This window comes from Eschrichtius robustus, chromosome 3 (genome assembly GCF_028021215.1).
Source record: "Eschrichtius robustus isolate mEscRob2 chromosome 3, mEscRob2.pri, whole genome shotgun sequence".
In the NCBI taxonomy this organism is placed as follows: Eukaryota; Metazoa; Chordata; class Mammalia; order Artiodactyla; family Eschrichtiidae; genus Eschrichtius; species Eschrichtius robustus.
In genome coordinates this window covers 5,943,451-5,962,906 of record NC_090826.1, presented here as the reverse complement: position 1 = coordinate 5,962,906, position 19,456 = coordinate 5,943,451, and the positions used below count along the sequence as shown (strand labels likewise).

Sequence of the window (19,456 nt, the reverse complement as noted above, 5' to 3'; positions counted from 1 at the left end):
CCGTGCCCGTACACAGAGCAGGCAACAAGGCAGGACCACTCCATGGAGATGCCGGGCTCCTCCAGCGCGTGACAGTGGATGGACCCCTGTGGCTGCCTGGCCCAGGTGCTCTCTGAACTGCGCTGCAGCCCAAGGCTCCTGCTCCCCAACCCTCCCCCAGCCTCGCTCCTTCCAGCGAGGCCGGCGATGCGGGCTGAGGACTCCTCTCACCACCTTCCACGCCCTCCCCCAGTAAGTGTCCTGTCTCTGGGCAAACCCAAACTAATACAGTTACTGTGTCTGTCTACCGGGGAGAATGACAGCACCTACACCTCACAAGGTCTTTGTGAAGATTAACTCAGTTAATCCACGAAAGCAAAGAGAAGGGTCCCTGGCAAATAGTAACCGTTCAATAGATGACAGCAGTTAAGCTGAGCCTTTAGGCTGCGGATGATCCAAATATCTCCAAGTCTTCCCCAACCTACAGCCTGCTGGGCTCTCACAGAAACCCCGTATTAACAGGCACGTCAGAAACTACGATTCTCATTTTACAGTGAGAAGCCAAGTGGCCTCCAAGGTTCACGAAGGGACAGAATGCAATTTGAAACGCAGACCTTCAGATTCTGAGCTTAACATTCTTTGCACATAAAAAAATACTGCAACTCTGCTGTAAGGTGAACTCGCTTACACTACCTATACATTGTATCAGGCACCTGAATTCAACTGCCCCCCACCCCCGCCAGGAGTCCTGTAACACAGAGAGCCAGCCTACGGGATCTCAAAAACAGTAGATGGGGATCCGCTGTCACTTCCACACCTGGGCTGGAACGTGCGAATTCTTGTTTCTGGAAGTGTGTTCTAAAGAAACAGCGGTCAGATCCTTCTGAGAGGTCTGTACAACAAGCCTAAGTGGAAATGTGCTCTAACACAGGGCCAAAGCTGGCAACTGCTGAGTTTAGAGCTTCCCGTGTCCTCTTAATGTTCTATGAGTTCAAAGGAAGGGACAGAAAGAGGTAACATGAGCCCAGCCCAGAAATGGTGTGGAGCTAAACAACGGCCCTCAAGGAGGGTGTGGATCCTTGGGGTTCCTAAAGCGAAAGTATCGTGTGAGAAGTAAACTAAATGGACATCATCTTTATGGAGCAAGTAAATGTTTAGGTCCAAGAGACAACAATTTCAGGGACTATTATGTTTTTACAAGTAGGGGAAATACCATTAAGTAATTAGCAAAGATAAGAAAGTGAAAAGATCAGGGAATTCCCTGGTGGTCCAGTGGTTGGGACTCCACGCTTCCACTGCAGGCGTGTGGGTCTGATGCCTGGTCGGGGAACTAAGATCCCGCAAGCCTTGCAGCACAGCCAAAAATAAACAAGTGAAACAATCAGACAGAGACGACAGGGCAATACTGAAGGGAAACTGGGAAAGACCTGGTGAACGGTACCACATGTCTGTTCTGTTCACTGTTGTACCTTAGCACCTAGAACGGTTCCTGGCCCACAGGGACTGCTATATAATGTCTATGGAATGAATAAACGATTAACAAAAGCAGAGAAACAAACGTGGACAATTAAAGATTGAAAACACGTGTTTCAGAAAGAGGAAGAAAAATGAAATCAGTGTTTTTGAATGATGGGAAAAGGAGAGAGGGAGCTGGAAGAAAGCAAGGGTGACAGGTGTCTTTTCTGAAGCTTATGTAAAACGTGCAAAGAGAATGGGGCAAGGGTCTGTGATTGAAAAAAGAAGGCTATAACACTGGTCTTCACTGGACTGAGAACTGGATTAAAAACCAGAATGAGTACAGAGCTCTAGATTTGCAGGATGAAGTTCTGAGGATCTGTTTCACAACACTGTGAATGTACTTAACGCTACTGAACTGTACACTTGAAAATGGTTACTATGGTAAATTTTGTGAATGTGTTTTTTACCATAATAAAAATAATAAAAATTTTTTAAAAATGAGAGAAAAGGGTTTGGGATCAAAAAGAAAGTTGATCTTTACTAAGTTCTTTAAGAGACATTTCACAAAAAATATGAAATAGGGAATAAAGGGTGACTTAAGAAAGAATGAATGGGACTTCCCTGGTGGTGCAGTGGTGAAGACTCTGCCTTCCCAACACAGGGGGTCCAGGTTCGATCCCTGGTCAGGGAACTAGATCCCACACGCATGCCGCAACTAAGAGTTCACATGCCTCAACTAAGGAGCCCGTGAGCCACAACTAAGGAGCCCTCAAGCCACAACTAAGGAGCCCACCTGCTGCAACTAAGGAGCCCACGTGCTGCAGCTAAGGAGCTGGAGAGCTGCAACTAAGGAGCCCGCCTGCTGCAACAAAGACCCGGCACAACCAAATAAATAAATAAATATTTTTTAAAAAAAGAATGAATGAATGAATGAAAGATTACATGGGATTGAATAACACAAAGAAAACTGTGAGTGGGAACCCACTCCCCACCCCCAGTTCAGGAAAAGCAGTCTTTCAGAAGGAAAACAAAATGATGAGATTCATAACTTTTAGGGAGAAGAAAAACTGGAAAGGGATCTAACTTTGAGAAGCTTACCTCCAGAGCAAAGCAGAGAAATAATGAAGTCAGTATAAGAGGAAAAACATTTAATTTTATTAACAACAGACACTTTGTAGCAATTAACCTGCTATACATTATGCTGTAACACACCATATCTATAGCATATAGTCTGTGAAACTAACTTGATTAAATGAAAACAAATTTATTGGATCTTTATGTTATTAGCAGCATTTAAAATGCTATTTTCATCACATTCTGACTTTTAAAATGAAGAAATAAGAAAAACTATATATTTGCATGTTCTGAATAATGCATTCATTTGTGTACTATTTCTGGAAGAATGAAACTGATCTTTACCAGGCAAGATAAACATCTGAATATTGGTCCCATTACCTCTTTGGGTCCAGTTGTTCCAGAAAGGAAGCTGAGCGTGGGCAGTGTGTGTGTAGAACACCCTCACGTCTTGAGGGGCAAGCAGTTCAACGAAATGAGAGGACTCTAAGAACTCTTTCTTACAATGCAGGATCGAAGGAGCCTGTTCAGAAACGTGCACTAACCTTCCAGACAGAAATGAAAAAACTGCCACAAAGGTATCCTACGAAAAATATTTAAAATAAATGCACAATATTGAGATACATACTGGCAATATTCCCTGAATAAATTTCGCCTAGACGTCTACCATGATCAATAGCTTAAAACACACACACACACACACACACACACACACACACACACACACACACACACACACACACCCCTGCAAAGGCAACAAATCGCTGTAAAACCTGCACTGTTCCTTCTGAAGGTTTAAGTTCTGCCAAACAATGCACCAGCTCATTCTACACCGACTAAACACAGTGTATACAGTGTATACCCTTCTGATTCCCTCTCCTTTGCAAACTGTACCTGGAAGGACTGTCTTCTCTTCACCCATGCATAATCCAGGCTTCAAGACCAAGCTCAAGATTCACTTGCTCCAAGATGTTGTCTTTGACAAACCTCATTACATAAGAATCATTTCTCTAATGTGTTCCATTAGACATAAACATAACTTATTTATAATCGGCCACTGTTTGTACCTGCTAGCAAGTGGCATATGTTTTCCTCTCTAGATTTACTTTGAAGATCTTAAAGGGAAAATGTTTTCCTTAAACTTTTTTTCCCTTAAATCTCCATAGCACCTACTACAGTATTATAAACACATCAGTTAGTAAAATAAGCACTGTAACATTAGGGATAGCTCATGCTCCAATATTATAAAATCTTTAAGTTACAATTATGTTGAGGTCTACACATAAATTAAGTAATCTCCATCATATCAGCAAAACATGAGGCTCAATTATTCTGTCAACATGAAGAGATTCAAAAAAGATATACTAAATATCTCTTCCAAAATTTAACAAAAAATGACAGCATCTCAACTCACCTGTTCTATAAAATCCAGTTGTTACAACTTGAAGTAGTAGGTATTGGAACTAAGAATGATATAAATAGAAATTAACAATTCGGAGATTAGAATAAGATGCAGGAAATCACTCTGCAGTGTTATCTTTTTCTTCATGTGAGAGAACTCGGGGATGCTAAGGAGAGAGAGGCACCTCATGACCGAAGCAAAGCCAGCTACGACTTATGTGCTGCTTCCTGTTTTTAGATGTTTTCTCTGGCAGGGGCAGGAGAAACTCCACAAGGCCTCTTTAGCAGTTTTCTCCTATGCTTGACCTCAAATTGTGGTTACTGAAATGCTCAGTTATTATTTTAAAAAATCTACATCTAGATAAGATCGTTAGGAAAAATCACCCAGGTTGATATGGCAAAATTTGTGAATTCTTACTGTGTTTTTGGAGGTGTGCTCTGAAGCAATAGTGGCCAGCTCCTCAAGACTGTACATGGTCACGTCTGCTTGAGGTGCTCCATTCTGATTGAGAATCTGGAAAAACTCACTGTTTGCTAAGAAACACAGGAAAATAAATAGGTAGTCCAGTGACAACAGTATCTTTAGGAAATCATTTTTTATCAGTATAAAAGCAGGCTTGTTTTTTAGGATGAGGACACCTCAGCATGTTTTCCTTGAAACCAGATCATTTTCTTCTTTCACCTAAGATACTGATAGTTGTACAAACTTGAGATTTTGAATTTTATGAATTCTGCATGTTCCAGATCACAAGGAATGAGACACACTGAAGGTACCAAAACAAGGTACTGAAACCAAAAATTCCAAATACACACACAGGAAATCTGTATGGCAGAAACATTACTCCAGGATTCAGGAACTATATACCATCTATGAAGCCACAGAGGTTTGTGCTACAGAATGTGTATTTTTTAAATCCCTTGAGAAGAAGTCTGAAAAGTCATAAAAAGAAAAAAAAATGTTTACAACCACTCGTTTTTAATTTGGTAAATTCCTGATATATCATGACTGTATTTTAAAAGTATGTCTATGGCAGGGAAATGTAAATGTATTTAATCAAGTGTATTTTCCCCCTAACAGTCATAGAAGACAATATTCTTTGAAAAAGTGAATCTTCAAAATGTGCTTATGCCGAGCTCTACTCTCCTGAAACAAATCAGCAAAATACTTCACAGTTACTAAGCTATGACACAAATAAGGTTCTCCGAGTGCTCATGTGAAAAACGAAGATGCTAATGCCATCAGTGTAGATTTGCACATCTCACATAAAGCACCGTAAAAAGCTCAAAACATTTCTGTGCCTAAAACCAGGCCGACAACTGCCCTGGCCTGACTGCTGTTTACGAGCAGTGGGGTCCGTGCGCGACTGTATTCCCTCTCCAGCCCGTTTACCTTGCACGCTGTGTACGCAGCGAAGGGCATAGTTGAGAGCATCCAGGGTGCTTGGTTTACTCTGTCTCTCTGACGGGAAGTATTTTTTCATTTCTTGGACAACCGTTATAAGGTCTTTGGAAACTCTGTTTTGATCTTGCGGTTCACTGTAAGATAAAAAAGATTCTAAATTCACACTTTCGATGATAATAAGTCAACTTTTACTGAACAGCGTATTTCATGCCGGGCCCGCTTTCTAAGCGCTTAACGTGGATCAGCTCATTTAGTTCACAGATTTATTATCTACCACTTTCTTTTTTCTTTTTTACAGGTGGAGAATCCCAGGCAAAGAAATTGGTAAACATCAAGCATTTTCCACTCTCCCATTCCCACTTCAGCCTAGAGTCAGCTAAATTCCTCAACCACTTTTTACCTTTCGGTTAATTTCCTTCAGTTTCTCCAGGGTATTTCATTCTAACTTGTCTGAGTCTCCTTAAACTTTTTCCTAGGCTTACAAACAAAATATAAAAAGATGTAAGCCCGCCTTTCCCCTCTACTACCCCAGCAGAGAACGACAAACACATCAGGTTATTTCACCTGTTGCTGGTCTGCACGTATTTGCTCCGCAGCTGGTATTTCCGGCTCCACATCTCAGCAGAGTCCTTCCCCAGCGCCTCAGGACCGCTGGCCTGTGGTCCTTCAAGTTCATGAGGCTGGCCCCCCCTAGAGTCCTGAGATTTACCACCGGACACTTCTAGATCTTCACAGGGATCCATCGTTCGCCCGGCAGTCCTCAGCCTGTCGCCTGCTACTTTGCTACTTTGCGATCGGCGACGGAAATGTACTTCTCATTTTGGTCCAGGCCATCGTCTCAGAGAAAATGTCAGTCATCACAAGCCGGCAAGTAGAGGTACTCTTTCTGCTCCTCCGGGGGCACTTTCCTCCCCAGTATTTCCCTGCAATCTTGGACGTCTCCGCTCACGGGAGGTCCACCCTGGAGGGGGACTGTGGAAACAAAGGTGACAAGTGTCAAGAGAAACACAATCTGATGCTGGAAGCTCGGCTGTGGCTCGTGGGCTGGGCAGCCCCGAGGGGATCCCGGCCCCGACCGCCCCGAGAGTCGGCGTGCACCCAGGACCCGGACCCGGCAAGGGGCAACTTGAAGCACAAAGTTCCCACAGCGCAGGGCAGGCTCGGGGCGACCGCGCCCGGCGGGCCCCGAAGCCTCCGCGCCCGGGCCGAGCCCTCACCCGCCGCCGCCGCCGCCGCCGCCGCCTCCCGCGGACCCCCGCGCCGCCGCTCGCCCAGCTGACCGAGCCCCACGCAGTCTCGAGGCCCGCCGCGTGCCGGGCGGTCGCGGGCGCCGCGCCCCCCGCGCACCACGTGACGCGGTCCCGCCCCCGAGTCGCGCGATTGGCTGCCGCTGCCGGCTCTGCGGGACCCTATTGGCCTGGGGGCGGGACCCGCGCAGGGGCGCCCCGGTTACATAAGCGGAGGCGAGTGAGAGGGGCAAAGGTCCCGGAGCTCGTTACGTAACGCCGGGGGTCGGTCTGAGGACGGCGCTCGGCCAATCCCGGCCGGCTGGCACGTAGGGAGGGGGCGGAGGGGCCCTGAGGAGGCTCCAGTCCCCGCCCCGCTCCCGGCCCCGGGGGATGGGCCCCGGGGGCCGCTGGAGCGAGCGCGGCAGTGATAGGGCGCTGGAGCCGCCAGTCATGAGGGGGCGGGCCCCGGGCGGTGGTGTGGGCGGGGCCTGCGCGGCCTCCACGTGAGCGGCCGCGGCTACCCCAGCTCCCGAGTTGGGGAGAGCGGCGCAGCGCTGCGGGTGGATCGGGACTACGCTGGGCAGACGTCCCAGCGATTTCCCTGCGTCTTCTCGGGTTCCCGTCGTTCCGTTTTTCTTAACGACCTTCTTGCTCTCGCTCCCGCGGACTCTTAAGTGAGGGGCTCTGAGGACCCGGCAGTGTAGCAGCCCTGGGAAGATCAAACCCGGTTTTCAGAAGCGGAGTTCTGAGAGTGAAACTTAAAACATTTCCCTGGTCTTCCTAAAGTTAAAGATTCACTTAGCAACTGGAGGAAGACAAGTGTCTGTAAAAGACATTATTTTGGGAAAGGAAGGTGTAGAGAAGACCTTTAAAAAACACCTTCGGAAGGCTCTTTTTATTTGTGTCTCGACTCCTCCGAAATGGAAGGTGCCATGTAGAACTCCGCCCCTCTCCGGTGCCTGGTACATCAGAAATCTTAAGTATTGGTTGGATGAATGAAAGGAATTGTAAATAAGAGGAGGGGAAAGTGAAGTGTGGTAACTGTTCATATTAGGTATTGGATAAACCACCTTATTTTTCCAAATGATGCTTACTCTCTTCTGAATCTCTATTTTGTTAAACTGCGTTCATTCAGCAAATATTTATTGAGTGCAGGTCTGGGGATGGCAGGTTTTGATGAAGGGAGAACAGAGAACTGTTTTCCACATGCCGTGTTTGAGATGTGCACTAAACATCCAAGTGGAGTAAGTGGCCAGGTAGGCAATTGGATCTCCCGGCTGGGAACTCAGGGGAGAAGCCGGGGCTGGAGATACAGCTTACATTTGGCAGTCGTCAGAGTCTCTATGGAGTTTACAGTGATGGGTGAAATGGTGTCAGTGAGAGAGTGCGGATAGAGAGAAGAGGGCCAAAGGCCAAGATTTGGGGCACACAGAGGATTCAGAGGTCAGGCAGAGAACCAAGCAAAGAATAAGGAGCCATAGATGAGGTTGAAAGAAAACCAGAGGAGTGTGGGGTCCTGGAAGCTTGATAATGAAGCATTTCAAGGAGAGAGCTGGCAACTTTATCAAATGCTGGCGATAAGCAGAGTGAGACAAAGGCTGAGAATTTCCTGTTGGGCTTCAGCAAGACGGTGACCTTGGTTAAAGACGTGTCAGTGGTATGGATTGAAGAAAAGTAGGATGTGAGGCAATGACTACAGGGAGACATAGGGAGGAATTTTGCTGTGACGGGCTATAGAAAAGTATTTGTTGGCTGGAGGGAGGGATGTGGGCATCACTATTAAGTGATGGGGTGATCCAATTAGAAGGGAGAAGTGAATGATGCAGGAGGGAAGAGCTGCAGACAAGAGGCAGTTGCCAGAGAGAAGTCCTTCGTGAGGCTGGGGATCCAGAGCCTTGGCCAGAGGCAGGCATTTCTCCCAACAGGGGATTGTCCGTCTTGGCGGTATAAAGCCAAGTAGAAGATTTCTAAATGCACTTAGCCTGCTATTTAAAGGATGAGAAAAAAAAAAAAAATTATTTTCTAATAATTATGCCATAATTGGTTTATTTGGTAAATTCTACTTTTACAGATTGAATTTTCTGCTACTATGAAAAGCTGCTCAGTTGGAAATAAGTTTGCTTATTTTTAAATGCACTAAGCAGTCTGGTCAATTTTATTTTATTTTATCTTATTTTTTAAGGTATTTTTAATTTATTTATTTATTTATTTATTTTTGGCTGCGTTGGGTCTTTGTTGCTGTGTGCCGGCTTTCTCTAGTTGAGGCGAGCGGGGGCTACTCTTCGTTGCGGTGCGTGGGCTTCTCATTGCGGTGGCTTCTCTTGTTGCAGAGCACGGGCTTTAGGCGCCTGGGCTTCAGGAGTTGTGGCTCGCGGGCTCTGGAGCGCAGGCTCAGTAGTTGTGGCGCACGGGCTTCAGTAGTTGTGGCTCGTGGGCTCTAGATCGCAGGCTCAGTAGTCGTGGCGCACGGGCTTAGTTGCTCCGCGGCACGGGGGATCTTCCCGGACCAGGGCTCGAACCCGTGTCCCCTGCATGGGCAGGCGGATTCTTAACCACTGCGCCACCAGGGAAGCCCGAGTCTGGTCAATTTTAAAGCAAATAATTAATCATCATTCAGAACCAATAAAAAAGTTACCATACTTTAAGAAACGTTTTATTGGTGATGTAAATATAGAATTATCGTGTAAGAGACAGAAGTCATTAGAAAATGCAAGACACGGGGAATTTGCCCCCATTCTTTGACTGAAGTTGTTGACACAAAGGAAGATGTTCACAAACATTCCATTTCTCCCCTGGGTGACAGACAGGACTCCCTCCCACCTCTGAGGTGAGCCACGGTCACCTGACCTGCTTTGGCCAATGAAACGTGAGCAGAACTGCTGGCTCCACTTCCAGGCGCAGGCGTTGAGAGCCAGTGCACAATTCCTGCGGGTCCCTTCCTTCCGCAGTGATAACCGGAAACGAATGTTTACAGGAAGTCCCCTCACCCCACCCCCCCAGGGACTGACGACAGAGCCTTCCTGCTGACTGGCGTGGGACACAGAGCACAAGCAAGGAAAAAACTTTGAGCCGTGGCGATTTGGGAGGTGTCTGGTACATAGCACACCTCCAGCGTATCCTGAGTGACATAGATGGTGACCAAAAAGAGCAGCAAGTCCAGTGGATTTGGCTAGTGTGGTCGCTGGGTAGGTGATGGCGCCATTTCTGGAACAGACACTGTGAATGATCGGAGGAGGAGCATGGGGCAGGGGATGATTCCTTCTGTCTGGTGGACGCTGAGTTTGAGAGGCTTATGTCCAACAGGCCAGGCCTCATCAGCAGATGAATGAATAGGGGGAGGGATCATGAGAACAGGTAAGATTGCCTGGGGAGGGTAAGTAGAATGGAAACAGAAGTCCCTAAGGAACCCTGACATTTAAGGGAGAAGCAGAGAAAGAGGAGCCCCTTTACGGTAGATTTTCCTTTGAAAATGGCACCAAAAGTTCATACATATTTCATTATATCATGGTCCTGAACAAAAGGCACGATTCTACAGTTAGTACTTTCCCAGGGACACGATCGCATGTCAGACAAGAAAAGCAGTGACTGTCTATCCGAGGCAATGGAAAAACGTCAACCTGTTTATCCCAGGAAAACCGGCATTTTATTGAAAACTGGCATTTTATTGTGAACATAAGCAAGTCTCCTTCCACCCATATTATATCGTTCCTAGGGCTTGCAGAGTAAGAGTGGAAGTACATTCAAGGGGAAAGATGCAGAATGAAAACGAGGCGTCCCTCTCCCACCCAAGTCATCTTCCCATGCCCCACGTGGGCAGCGACCTGGTCCAGCACATACCGGCCGGCTCTATACAAGTCACTTCTGAAAGACCATATATTTAAGAAACTCAAAAGCCAAATTCTGAACGTTTAAGGAATCGTAAGAAAGCCAGTTCCCCACTCATCGCCTCTACTGAAAAGCACGCTTCACATGGGGAGTGGTATGCAAGGAGCTCAGAGTCCTCAGGGAGGGGAGCGGTGAGAGAGCAAGAGGAAGGGGACTCGGGGTCTGTAAGGGAGAGGCCGGTGGAGCAGCAAGGAGCGCCATTTCCTGAGGACCTGGACCAGGCTCAGCTGTTCCCCTACAAGCGACACAAGCACTGGAGTTATGTTTATACACACTTTATTCAGTTTATTATAGTGGGCGACTTCCCAGCTAAATGCACAGATACAGGCGAAGTATTCCTGGGTTAACGCAACAGCCAGTGGGTTACATGGGACTGAGCATCGAGGCCAAGGAGAGAGCACCGAGGTTTCAGGGTCAGACCCGGCCGGAGACCTGAGCCGAGGGGGGGCCAACGTCCCGACACTGGCAGCTGCTCTTCTTCCCAGGTGGGCACACTGCAAGGCATAGTTTCAACTTCACACCATTTCACTGATGTCAGGGGAACAGATATTAAAGAAATGGAACCTGGGTCCTGGTGCACCCTAACTGTTGCTTTGTAAGTCACAAACTAGTGTGTGAACAAGAATTTTAGAATATCCCGCTAACGGTGAGTCACAGGGTGGTTAAGACTCCTTTCCCCCTCAGTGCCTCGTCTGTTTTCATTCCTACCTGAATTCCTGTCCTTAAGCCTCACACCCTGATGTCCAAAGTCTCACGTACACAACAAAAGCCTCTCAGATGACAACAGCTATTCCCAAAGCAGCATCTTATGCAGACAGTCTGTGACATCGAAGAAAGAAAGTGTCTCCGGTTAGCTATCCTCTGTAAAAAGAGTCGTCCCCCCGACCAATGCCTAATCGAGAGCATAATTTAGAAGACAGATTTAGGAAGCGGACTATGGGTCAAAATAGGAAACAAACTCCAAAAAGCTATCGTCCGTGGAGACTGGACCAGAAAATGCCCAGTTCACAGATGGTCTCACTTGAAGACTACAGACAGAACTGTTGCTCACATAATTATTAGAAACATATTAGAGTCTACAGCTGATAATCTGCAAACAGCTGGGTAAAACTCTGTCTACAGGAATGAGATGGTCAGTCGAGCTCAAACCTTCTCTAACTCCCAGGAAAAATGCTGGATCGGAAGGAGAGTCGCAAGACCTACAGCCTTTCAAGGGCAAGAAAGGCCTGCCAGGATGTCAGAGGTTCACACACAATATTACAATTTTAATTCTGAAGGCCACCTTGAGTCCCACTGGTCACTTTTCTGAATTTATCTACCAGGAACAGACTTGACATCTGACTGGGATTTAACTTTTTGGCAAAACAGAAACTTTGGTCACAGCCACAGTTCTATAAAAATGTGTTAACGAGGTTATTATTTCTGATTAAAACAATATTTTTAGCAAGTGATACATAACAGTAACAAGAAAGTAAACATCTTCATATCTAACGCAGGAGCAAAAACTCTTTACCAGCAACCTGTTTTAAATACAGCGAAAGAGTCAGCAGTGTTTATAAACAGTAGAGAGTTCTCTTAAAGGGAATCAGAAAAATAGCAAAATAAGGCACAGCCTGTATTTGTGTTAGGCAGTAGTGTTCTTTCTGGAAGGCACAAATTGGAATCTGACTACCCAGAGGTTTAAAATGAGAGTAATGTCGTATGACGAGGACAGCTAACTTGGAACAATCTTCCTTCACTGGAATCACTGGCAGTTAATCAGACAACATTACTGCCAGGTTATTACACTCTGCAACTTAAGAAGTCCTCTTCATCAGCCCATATGTAAATCTGAAAAGGCACTGTGCAAAATGGGGGCTGGGCTGACTACACCTCTAGTTTGGAGTGCATATTACAAAACAAAGGCACATTTCCTAGAAAACAAACTTTACAGTCGCTAACAGAAAATAATCATTTTAGATATAACAGTAGGTAAGCTTGATAATATAGCAGGTTCTAAATCAAAACTCTTGAAGAGGTTTCTTGAACAGCAGGCTGGACTTTCACTGGTTCTTCAGGAAGAAACACTCCACACTAATAAGCAGGGGAGATGCAAAAAAGCGGAAAAACAACAGTTTAGTCTTTCAGTGCAAATACAGAATAAACATCAAACGCTGCAGTCTAAGTGTGAACAGAAATTCAATGTCTGTCCAATTTCCTATTAGTGGCTTCTCTATATTGTTTGGAGGGCTAGAGGACGCTGTCAAAAAAAGGATGCAAGATATATTTCTTTAAATAGTTCTCACGCACTGGGCTACGAATGGCAATGGGCTGTTCCAATATTGTATACAGTAGCAGTAGTAATGATCATAATAATAGTAATGATAGTTGTGTGTATATATATTTATTTATATAACTGTTATTATTATATGCCAGGCACCATCCTAAGCACCTTTTATATATTAACAGCTTTGTCCTCATAACAAACATATGAGGTAGGTACTATTATTATCCCCATTTTATAAATGAGGAAACTGAGGTTCAGGGATATTAAATTACTTGCCCAAGGCCACACAACTGGATGGTGGAGCTAGGGTGGATCACAGGTAATCCATGCTTTTAATCGCTAGACTACACTATTTCTCATAAAAGGAACTCTCTGATGAAAATATATTCAGAGAGAAAACTTACTTCCACTCATTCAGTGGAAATGAATAAATTTTCTCTAACTTCAAAGGATTAATGTTTATATTAGAAAATCTCAGACTCAGCACCCAAGTACTTAAAACACTTAATAATGAAAACAAAAACCTTTGGGATAAACTAACATCTCCGAGGGAACTTTTATTTGCAGTTCTTGTATATGCAGTCAACTGTGAGCAGAGAAGACTTCTGCAGTGAGCCTGGAGCAGGAGAACTCACCGATGATGATGATGATGATGACGACGACCACGCTGATCCCTATCCCCCACATCTGTAACGACACACAAGTCCAGTTCACATTCAAAACCAGAGACTAACGCGCTTACTGAAGAGTATCATATCATATCGTTCTAGTCACAGAAGGAGAAATTAAGGTGCACCACCATCTGAAATACTCATAATTTTTAAAGCCTAAACTTCATGTTCTCAATTAGGGCCTGGAAGTTACTTATCTGCTTTTTATAACACGTTCAAATGATTTGTGGTCCCTAGATAGGCCTCTGTGTATACCTGTTTTCCACCTAAGGAAGGGCTACTAAGCCTGTCCCGTGTGTCAGAAAGCGTCACCTCCAACCCAGGAAGGGATGCGATCGCGGCTGCGTAGCCTCTGCTTTGGGCCGTGCTCCTTGTGCGCTGCTTCCTGCCCTTCTGTGGCGCCCGCTGCGGCTTTCGAGCGGTTCTTTCCTTTGACACTGGAGCCGTTCCCAGCCGCGTGGAGACTGACCGCCTGTCCAGCCCTCCCCTGTCAATCTGCGTGCAGGCCTCTGCTGGGGTGGAGGGCTGGAAGGGGCTTAGGTCCACGACTGATTTGGGACACTCCTGTTCTACATGCTTCTGAAGGTCGGCCCCAGAACATGGAGAATTCCCAGTTGTGGGGACAGGAGGAGGATATGCAGTCAGTGCTTTAGATTCAGAGTCAATCCACACTTCCACACGAGGGAAGGCAAACTCAAGGTTCATGAAAGTCCAACATTTGTAGCCTCTGTCTACCCTGAGACTACAGAGCGTGACTTAATGTAAAGACCAATTAAAAGCGAACTACCTTGCAATTCTTCCACCAGTATTTTCTCTTCAGCTTGGCAGCGCTCGTTTCAAACTGGGAGGCCCCTGCCTGCAGCGCGTCTGCACGGTCATCCAACTCAGAGAGCTTCTGATCTCTTTCCAGCACCTTATCCACGTTGACCCTCATGATGTCCACCACCTGACGAATACGATCACGCTCAGTTACACGTAAAGGAATGAAGAACAAAACTCCTCAGTGAAATTTACTGGCATTTTTTTTTTTCAGGTCAGCACTTTACTACTTTGAGCCAAACTTTCATTCAAAAAAAAGAAAAAAGGGCTCACCCTTTCAAGTTAAAAACACGCAGCAAACTAGGAATAGAAGGGAACTTCCTTAACATAGTAAAGGGCATCTATGGAAAAACCCACAACTAACATCCATGCTCAATGGTGAAAGACAAGGAGGCCCACCTTCACTACTGTTGTTCAACATTGTACTGGAAGTTCTGGCCAGAGAAATTAGGTAAGAAAAAGAAATAAAAGGCATCCAAATTAGAAAAGAAGTAAAGTGATCTCTATTTGCAGATGTTTCCATGTACAGAAAATACCAAAGTATCTACCAAAAAACCCTACTAAAGTTAGTAAACAAACTCGGTGAAGTTTTAGGGTACAAGATCAATAGCCATAAATCAGCGTGCTTCCATACACTAGCAATGAAAAGGAAATTAAGAAAACAATTCCATACAATAACACCCAAAAGAATAAAATACCTAGGGATAAATTAAACCAAGGAGGCCAAAGACTTGCACACTGAAAACTGTGAAACACTGCTGAAAGGAATTAGACCTAATGAAATGGGAAAACATCCCATGTTCACAGATTGAAAGACTTAATATTTTTAAGAGGGCAGTACTCCCCCAAGTGATGTACATATGTATAGATTCAACACACTCTCTATCAAAATTCCAATGGCTTTTTTTTTTTTTGCAGAAAGGGAAAAACCAATCCTCAAATTCATATGGAATTCCAAGGGGCCCTGAATACCCAAAACAATATTGAAAAAGAAAAACAAAATTGGAGGAGTCACACTTTCCAATTTCAAAACTTGGTGCTGGGACAACTGGACAGCCACTTGATGAAGCTGGACCCTTACCCCAAATGCAAAAATTAACTCAAAATGGATCAGTGATCTCAGTATACAGCTAAAACTATAAACCTCTTAGAAGAAAACGTAAGAGTAAATCCTTACAACTTTGAATTTGGCCATGGATTTGACACCAAAAGCAAGAGCAACAAGAGAAAAAACAGATAAATTGGACTTCATAAAAATTAAAACCTTTTGTGCATCAAAAGACATTGTCATGGATGTGAAAAGACAATCCACAAGATGTAAGAAAATATTTGCAAATCATGTTATCTGACAAAGATTTAATATCCAGAATATATAAAGAATTCTTATCAACCAACACCAGAAACAGACTACCCAATTAAAGAACTGGCAATGGACTTAGATAGACATTTCTACAAAGAATATATACAAACGGCCAACAAGCACATGAAAATATATTCAACATCATCTGGTCATTAGGAAATGCAAATCAAAACCATGATGAGTTACTAACTCATACTCATTAGGATGGCTATAACCAAAAAAATGGAAAATAGCAAGTGTTGGTGATGACGTGGAAGAACAGGAACTCTTGGACATGGCTAGTGGGAATGTAAAATAGTACAGCACTGTGGAAAAGTTTGGCAGTTCCTCAAAAAGTTAAACATAGTATTACTGTATGATCCAGCGATTCTACTCCTAGACCCATAACCAAGATAAATGAAAACAGGTGTCCACACAGAAACTTATATGCAAACGTTTATAGCAACACTATTCATAACAGCCAAAAGGAGGAAACAACTCAAAAATCCACCAACAGATGAATGGATAAACAAATTGAGGTATCCATGTGCAATGGAATACTACTCAGCCATAAAAAGGAATGACGTACTGATAAACGCTACAACTTCGATGAATGTAGAACATGTGATGCTAAGTGAAAGAAGCCAGACACAAAAGGCCACGTATTGTATCCCTTTTATATGATACACCCAGAATAGGCAAAACCATAGCAACAGAAAGCCAATTAGAGGCTACCATTTGGGAGGAAGGGGGAATGGGGAGTGATTACTAAATGCATACAGGGTGTTCTTCAGGGATAAAGAAAAAACTGAAACTAGACAGAGGGAATGGTTGCATAACACTGTGAATATACCAAATACCCCTGAACTGTGCTCTTTAAAATGGTTAATTGTATGTTATGTAAATTTTACCTCAATCTAAAACAAAACAAAACAACTCTCTTTAGTAAAGAAAAAGGACCCAATTTGATTTCGTAAGTTAACAGAAGTTTCATGTAGGATGGAATTAGAATGGGTTTCTCAGCATGAAAATGTAAAAATTTCAGAATTAAGGTCATAAACAAAACCTTCAGACCAAAATATTACCATATGATTTAACAACAGAATCTAACATTAGTTTAACTCTGCTTTATAAGGCAGCTAAATGCAGAAAGACCAAGATATCCTTGTTCAGCAGTGATAGCTTTTAGGACTATGGAAATATTAATACTAGCTTGAATTTCTCAAACAATTTGCCATTGTAGGTCTGCATATATAGGGCAGGACAAAAGATGCTCTGAGGGTCTTCTAACTCAAGAATTCCACAGATACGGATCTGTTGGGCTAGAGCAGTTTCCCAGCACCTGCCTTCTGCACGTCAATAGGGAACAATCTACAGAGACTTGCTGGACTGGGTAACTAGTACGTCATGCTACTGGAAAAAGAATTTTGATGGAAAATCTGGTCAGAAGGATTGGTCCTGGCTTGCGCAATCTATAGGCCTAATCCTTAAAATTCTATTATCTTATTTTATAAAGTGGTTCTTTTTTCTTCTCTAATTTTTTATTTATTGTGGCAAAATATACATTATAAAGTGATTCTTGAAGGAATGTTCTGAGAGGAGAGCCTGTACTTCAGGTATGTGATTCGGTCACAGGAAAACAAGCTTGAAACCAGTAGGATGAGACTTCTCAGGAGCTTAGATAAGGGCTTGCAAAACAGTAGCAGACAAAAATTTGTTACATTTATGACAGTCAAAATTTACTTTACATTCACACTTTTACGATCCTTTTTCTAAACAGAGCTATTCCCAGAGTGTTCCCATGTTGGCTTATGATTCATGTTTTCAGCACTTCTGGGCAATACCTCATCCACTTGATTCTGTGTCTGCTGAAGTCTTCTACTACTGCCAGAGGCAGCACTTGACCCTGCAGGTGCGCTTGTAGTCCTGAAACATGTAAAGACAGAAGCGTGAGTAAATTAGGATTCCGAACACACTTCTGTAAGTATGAAGATGTACTGGAGGAGCCTCAGTGTTAGGAATTTCAGAACTAAAGCAGAAAAAGAAAATCCTTCCTGCAGCAATGAACAGAGGTTGAAATGACACCTCTTCTAATTCCTCTGTAACTTCAAAGATTCACCCACGTGTTCAAAGGGACCAAGGTCTGAAGTGAAGGTTTAACAGGATCTCCTTTGTATCACTGAAGGACCGGATCCGAAGATAGGTAAACTCTGCTTTCCCATTTTTTATTACTTGTTTTAAGACCTACACCTACTTAAAGGCACTCAGTACTCTTCTGAGCTTTTCACTGTGGCAAGAATGGTCTTCATAGTTATAAACAATTATAGAATGCCCTTTTTCCAGTATGGAGAAATAGATTCACTTAGAGAAACAGAGTCAGAAACACCAGGACGTGGGGTTGAGGGGGCGTCAGTGGGAAAGGTAAGATGAAGCAATGCTCTCTCTCTTAAGAAGTACTTCTTTTAAAATCCTCATCGAATGCTTTATTTTTCCCCCGGAAAGATCTTTTTTGACCACTCTGGCTTTGAAGTCCTAATTGCTTCCATGACTTGGTTGGCAATGCTTTGGTGTTTCAGATACAGAAATATATCGCTTTGCCTTCTCTAATAAATCACAGACTCCTGTGTCTTACAGGTCTCTTCCCCATGTCTTGCATACAACAGCCACTGACTGATTCACTGATTCAACCGACAGTTATTTTATACCTACCATGCGTCAAAGACCAGGGATGCGGCAGATCCCAGCCCTGCCCTCAGAGAGTTTATTGTCTGATCGATAATAGCGAAGGGCCATGTACTGGTGCATTTTCTCCAAGCATTTTCTCATTTAATCCTCAAAACTCTTTGAGGGGGACACTACTATTAACCTCATTTCAAAGATGAGTAAAGTAAGGTTTAGAAAGTCCACACCGCTGGCTGCAGTGGAGCCTGTGTTTAGACCAGGTTCTGTATAATTCTACGGATCTAGGTTTTAACCACCGCGATCTACTGGAACAGCAGCCTCAAGCAGGAACTCTCCAGAGGAGTGTCCCTAGTTCCTGGAAGGAACCCTGCGAAAGCACCCATTCCTTCCTCCTCTGTAGGTGACAAATGAGCAGGTTGGAGGGGGGACAGGGGGTCCTGGTGAATCTTGACACTTAGCGTTCTCCGAATGTTACCACGGGCAACTCAACGTTTTCAAGTACAAGAATGCTTCTGCTTAAAAAGAGAGCAGAGTCGCAAGCTCTGCGCCAGACTCCACTCTGACCGCAGGTGCCTCCACACAGGGCCCAGGTCTTTTCCCTTTCAACTTCCGGAGCCCAGCCCAGGCACCAGGCAGCGAGCAGGCTCTGCAGGACGAGGGCAGTGGTCACAGTTCCCCTCAGTGAACTTGGCGGGGGAGGAAGGGAAAAAGGGGAAGCGGAGGGGCGGGGGCGGCTCTCCCTACCTCCGGAAAACCCCGGCCGCCCCGCCCTCGCCCCTTCCGCGTCCGCCCGCCGGCCGCGGGGCCCTTCCGGGCGGCCGGCGGCGCCGCGGGACCGACCTGGCCCGTCTGCAGTCTGCACCCCCGGGGCGGCCGCCCGCCCCCAGGCCTCGGGAGCCCCCGCGAAGGCCCGCGCGGCCTGCGCCAGCCTCCGAGAGGCGGCGGACTAGAACTGGGCCGGGCGGGGGGTCCCAGCGGCGGGCCGCCGCCCTCCGGGCCCGAGGCCGCTCCGCGTCGCGCCGTGTCACTCACATTTTGGCGGCGGCGGCGGCGGCAGCGGGCGAGGATCGGCGGACCGGTGCAGCGGGACCGGAGCCCTGAGACCTGAGACCTGAGACCTGGGCGGAGCGGCGGCGGCGCGAGGGCGGTGACGTCACCGGGATGGGCCGACGGGTGGGCGGGGCGCGCGCGGGCGCTAGGGGGCGCGCCGGAAGAGGCGGGGCGTCTCGGGCGGGGCCACCGCAGAGCGCA

The 19,456-nt window shown here is 45.4% G+C and overlaps 2 protein-coding genes across 12 annotated transcripts in view; both read right to left on the bottom strand.

The window, feature by feature from the left end:
- PER3 (period circadian regulator 3) overlaps positions 1–6,616 on the bottom strand; it is a 63,723-nt gene extending 57,107 nt beyond the window's left edge. For all 11 annotated transcript variants that reach the window (XR_011073451.1, XM_068538801.1, XM_068538803.1 and 8 more), the window contains exons 1-5: positions 6,532–6,616; positions 5,879–6,286; positions 5,303–5,448; positions 4,331–4,446; positions 2,893–3,094 (exon numbers count right to left, since the gene is read on the bottom strand). Coding sequence is in view for 10 of the 11 variants with exons in the window: in XM_068538801.1 (XP_068394902.1) it covers positions 2,893–3,094; positions 4,331–4,446; positions 5,303–5,448; positions 5,879–6,057 (643 nt within the window). In the remaining variant the exon portion in view is untranslated. The remainder of the gene's footprint in view (positions 1–2,892; positions 3,095–4,330; positions 4,447–5,302; positions 5,449–5,878; positions 6,287–6,531) is intronic.
- Positions 6,617–10,687: 4,071 nt separating this feature from the next.
- VAMP3 (vesicle associated membrane protein 3) lies at positions 10,688–19,365 on the bottom strand. The gene is made up of 5 exons (XM_068538800.1): positions 19,238–19,365; positions 17,368–17,449; positions 14,153–14,311; positions 13,330–13,381; positions 10,688–12,501 (listed from the first exon to the last, which is right to left on the bottom strand). Coding segments are annotated over exons 1-5 (315 nt in total). The 5' UTR covers positions 19,240–19,365; the 3' UTR covers positions 10,688–12,481.
- Positions 19,366–19,456: the final 91 nt, after the last annotated feature.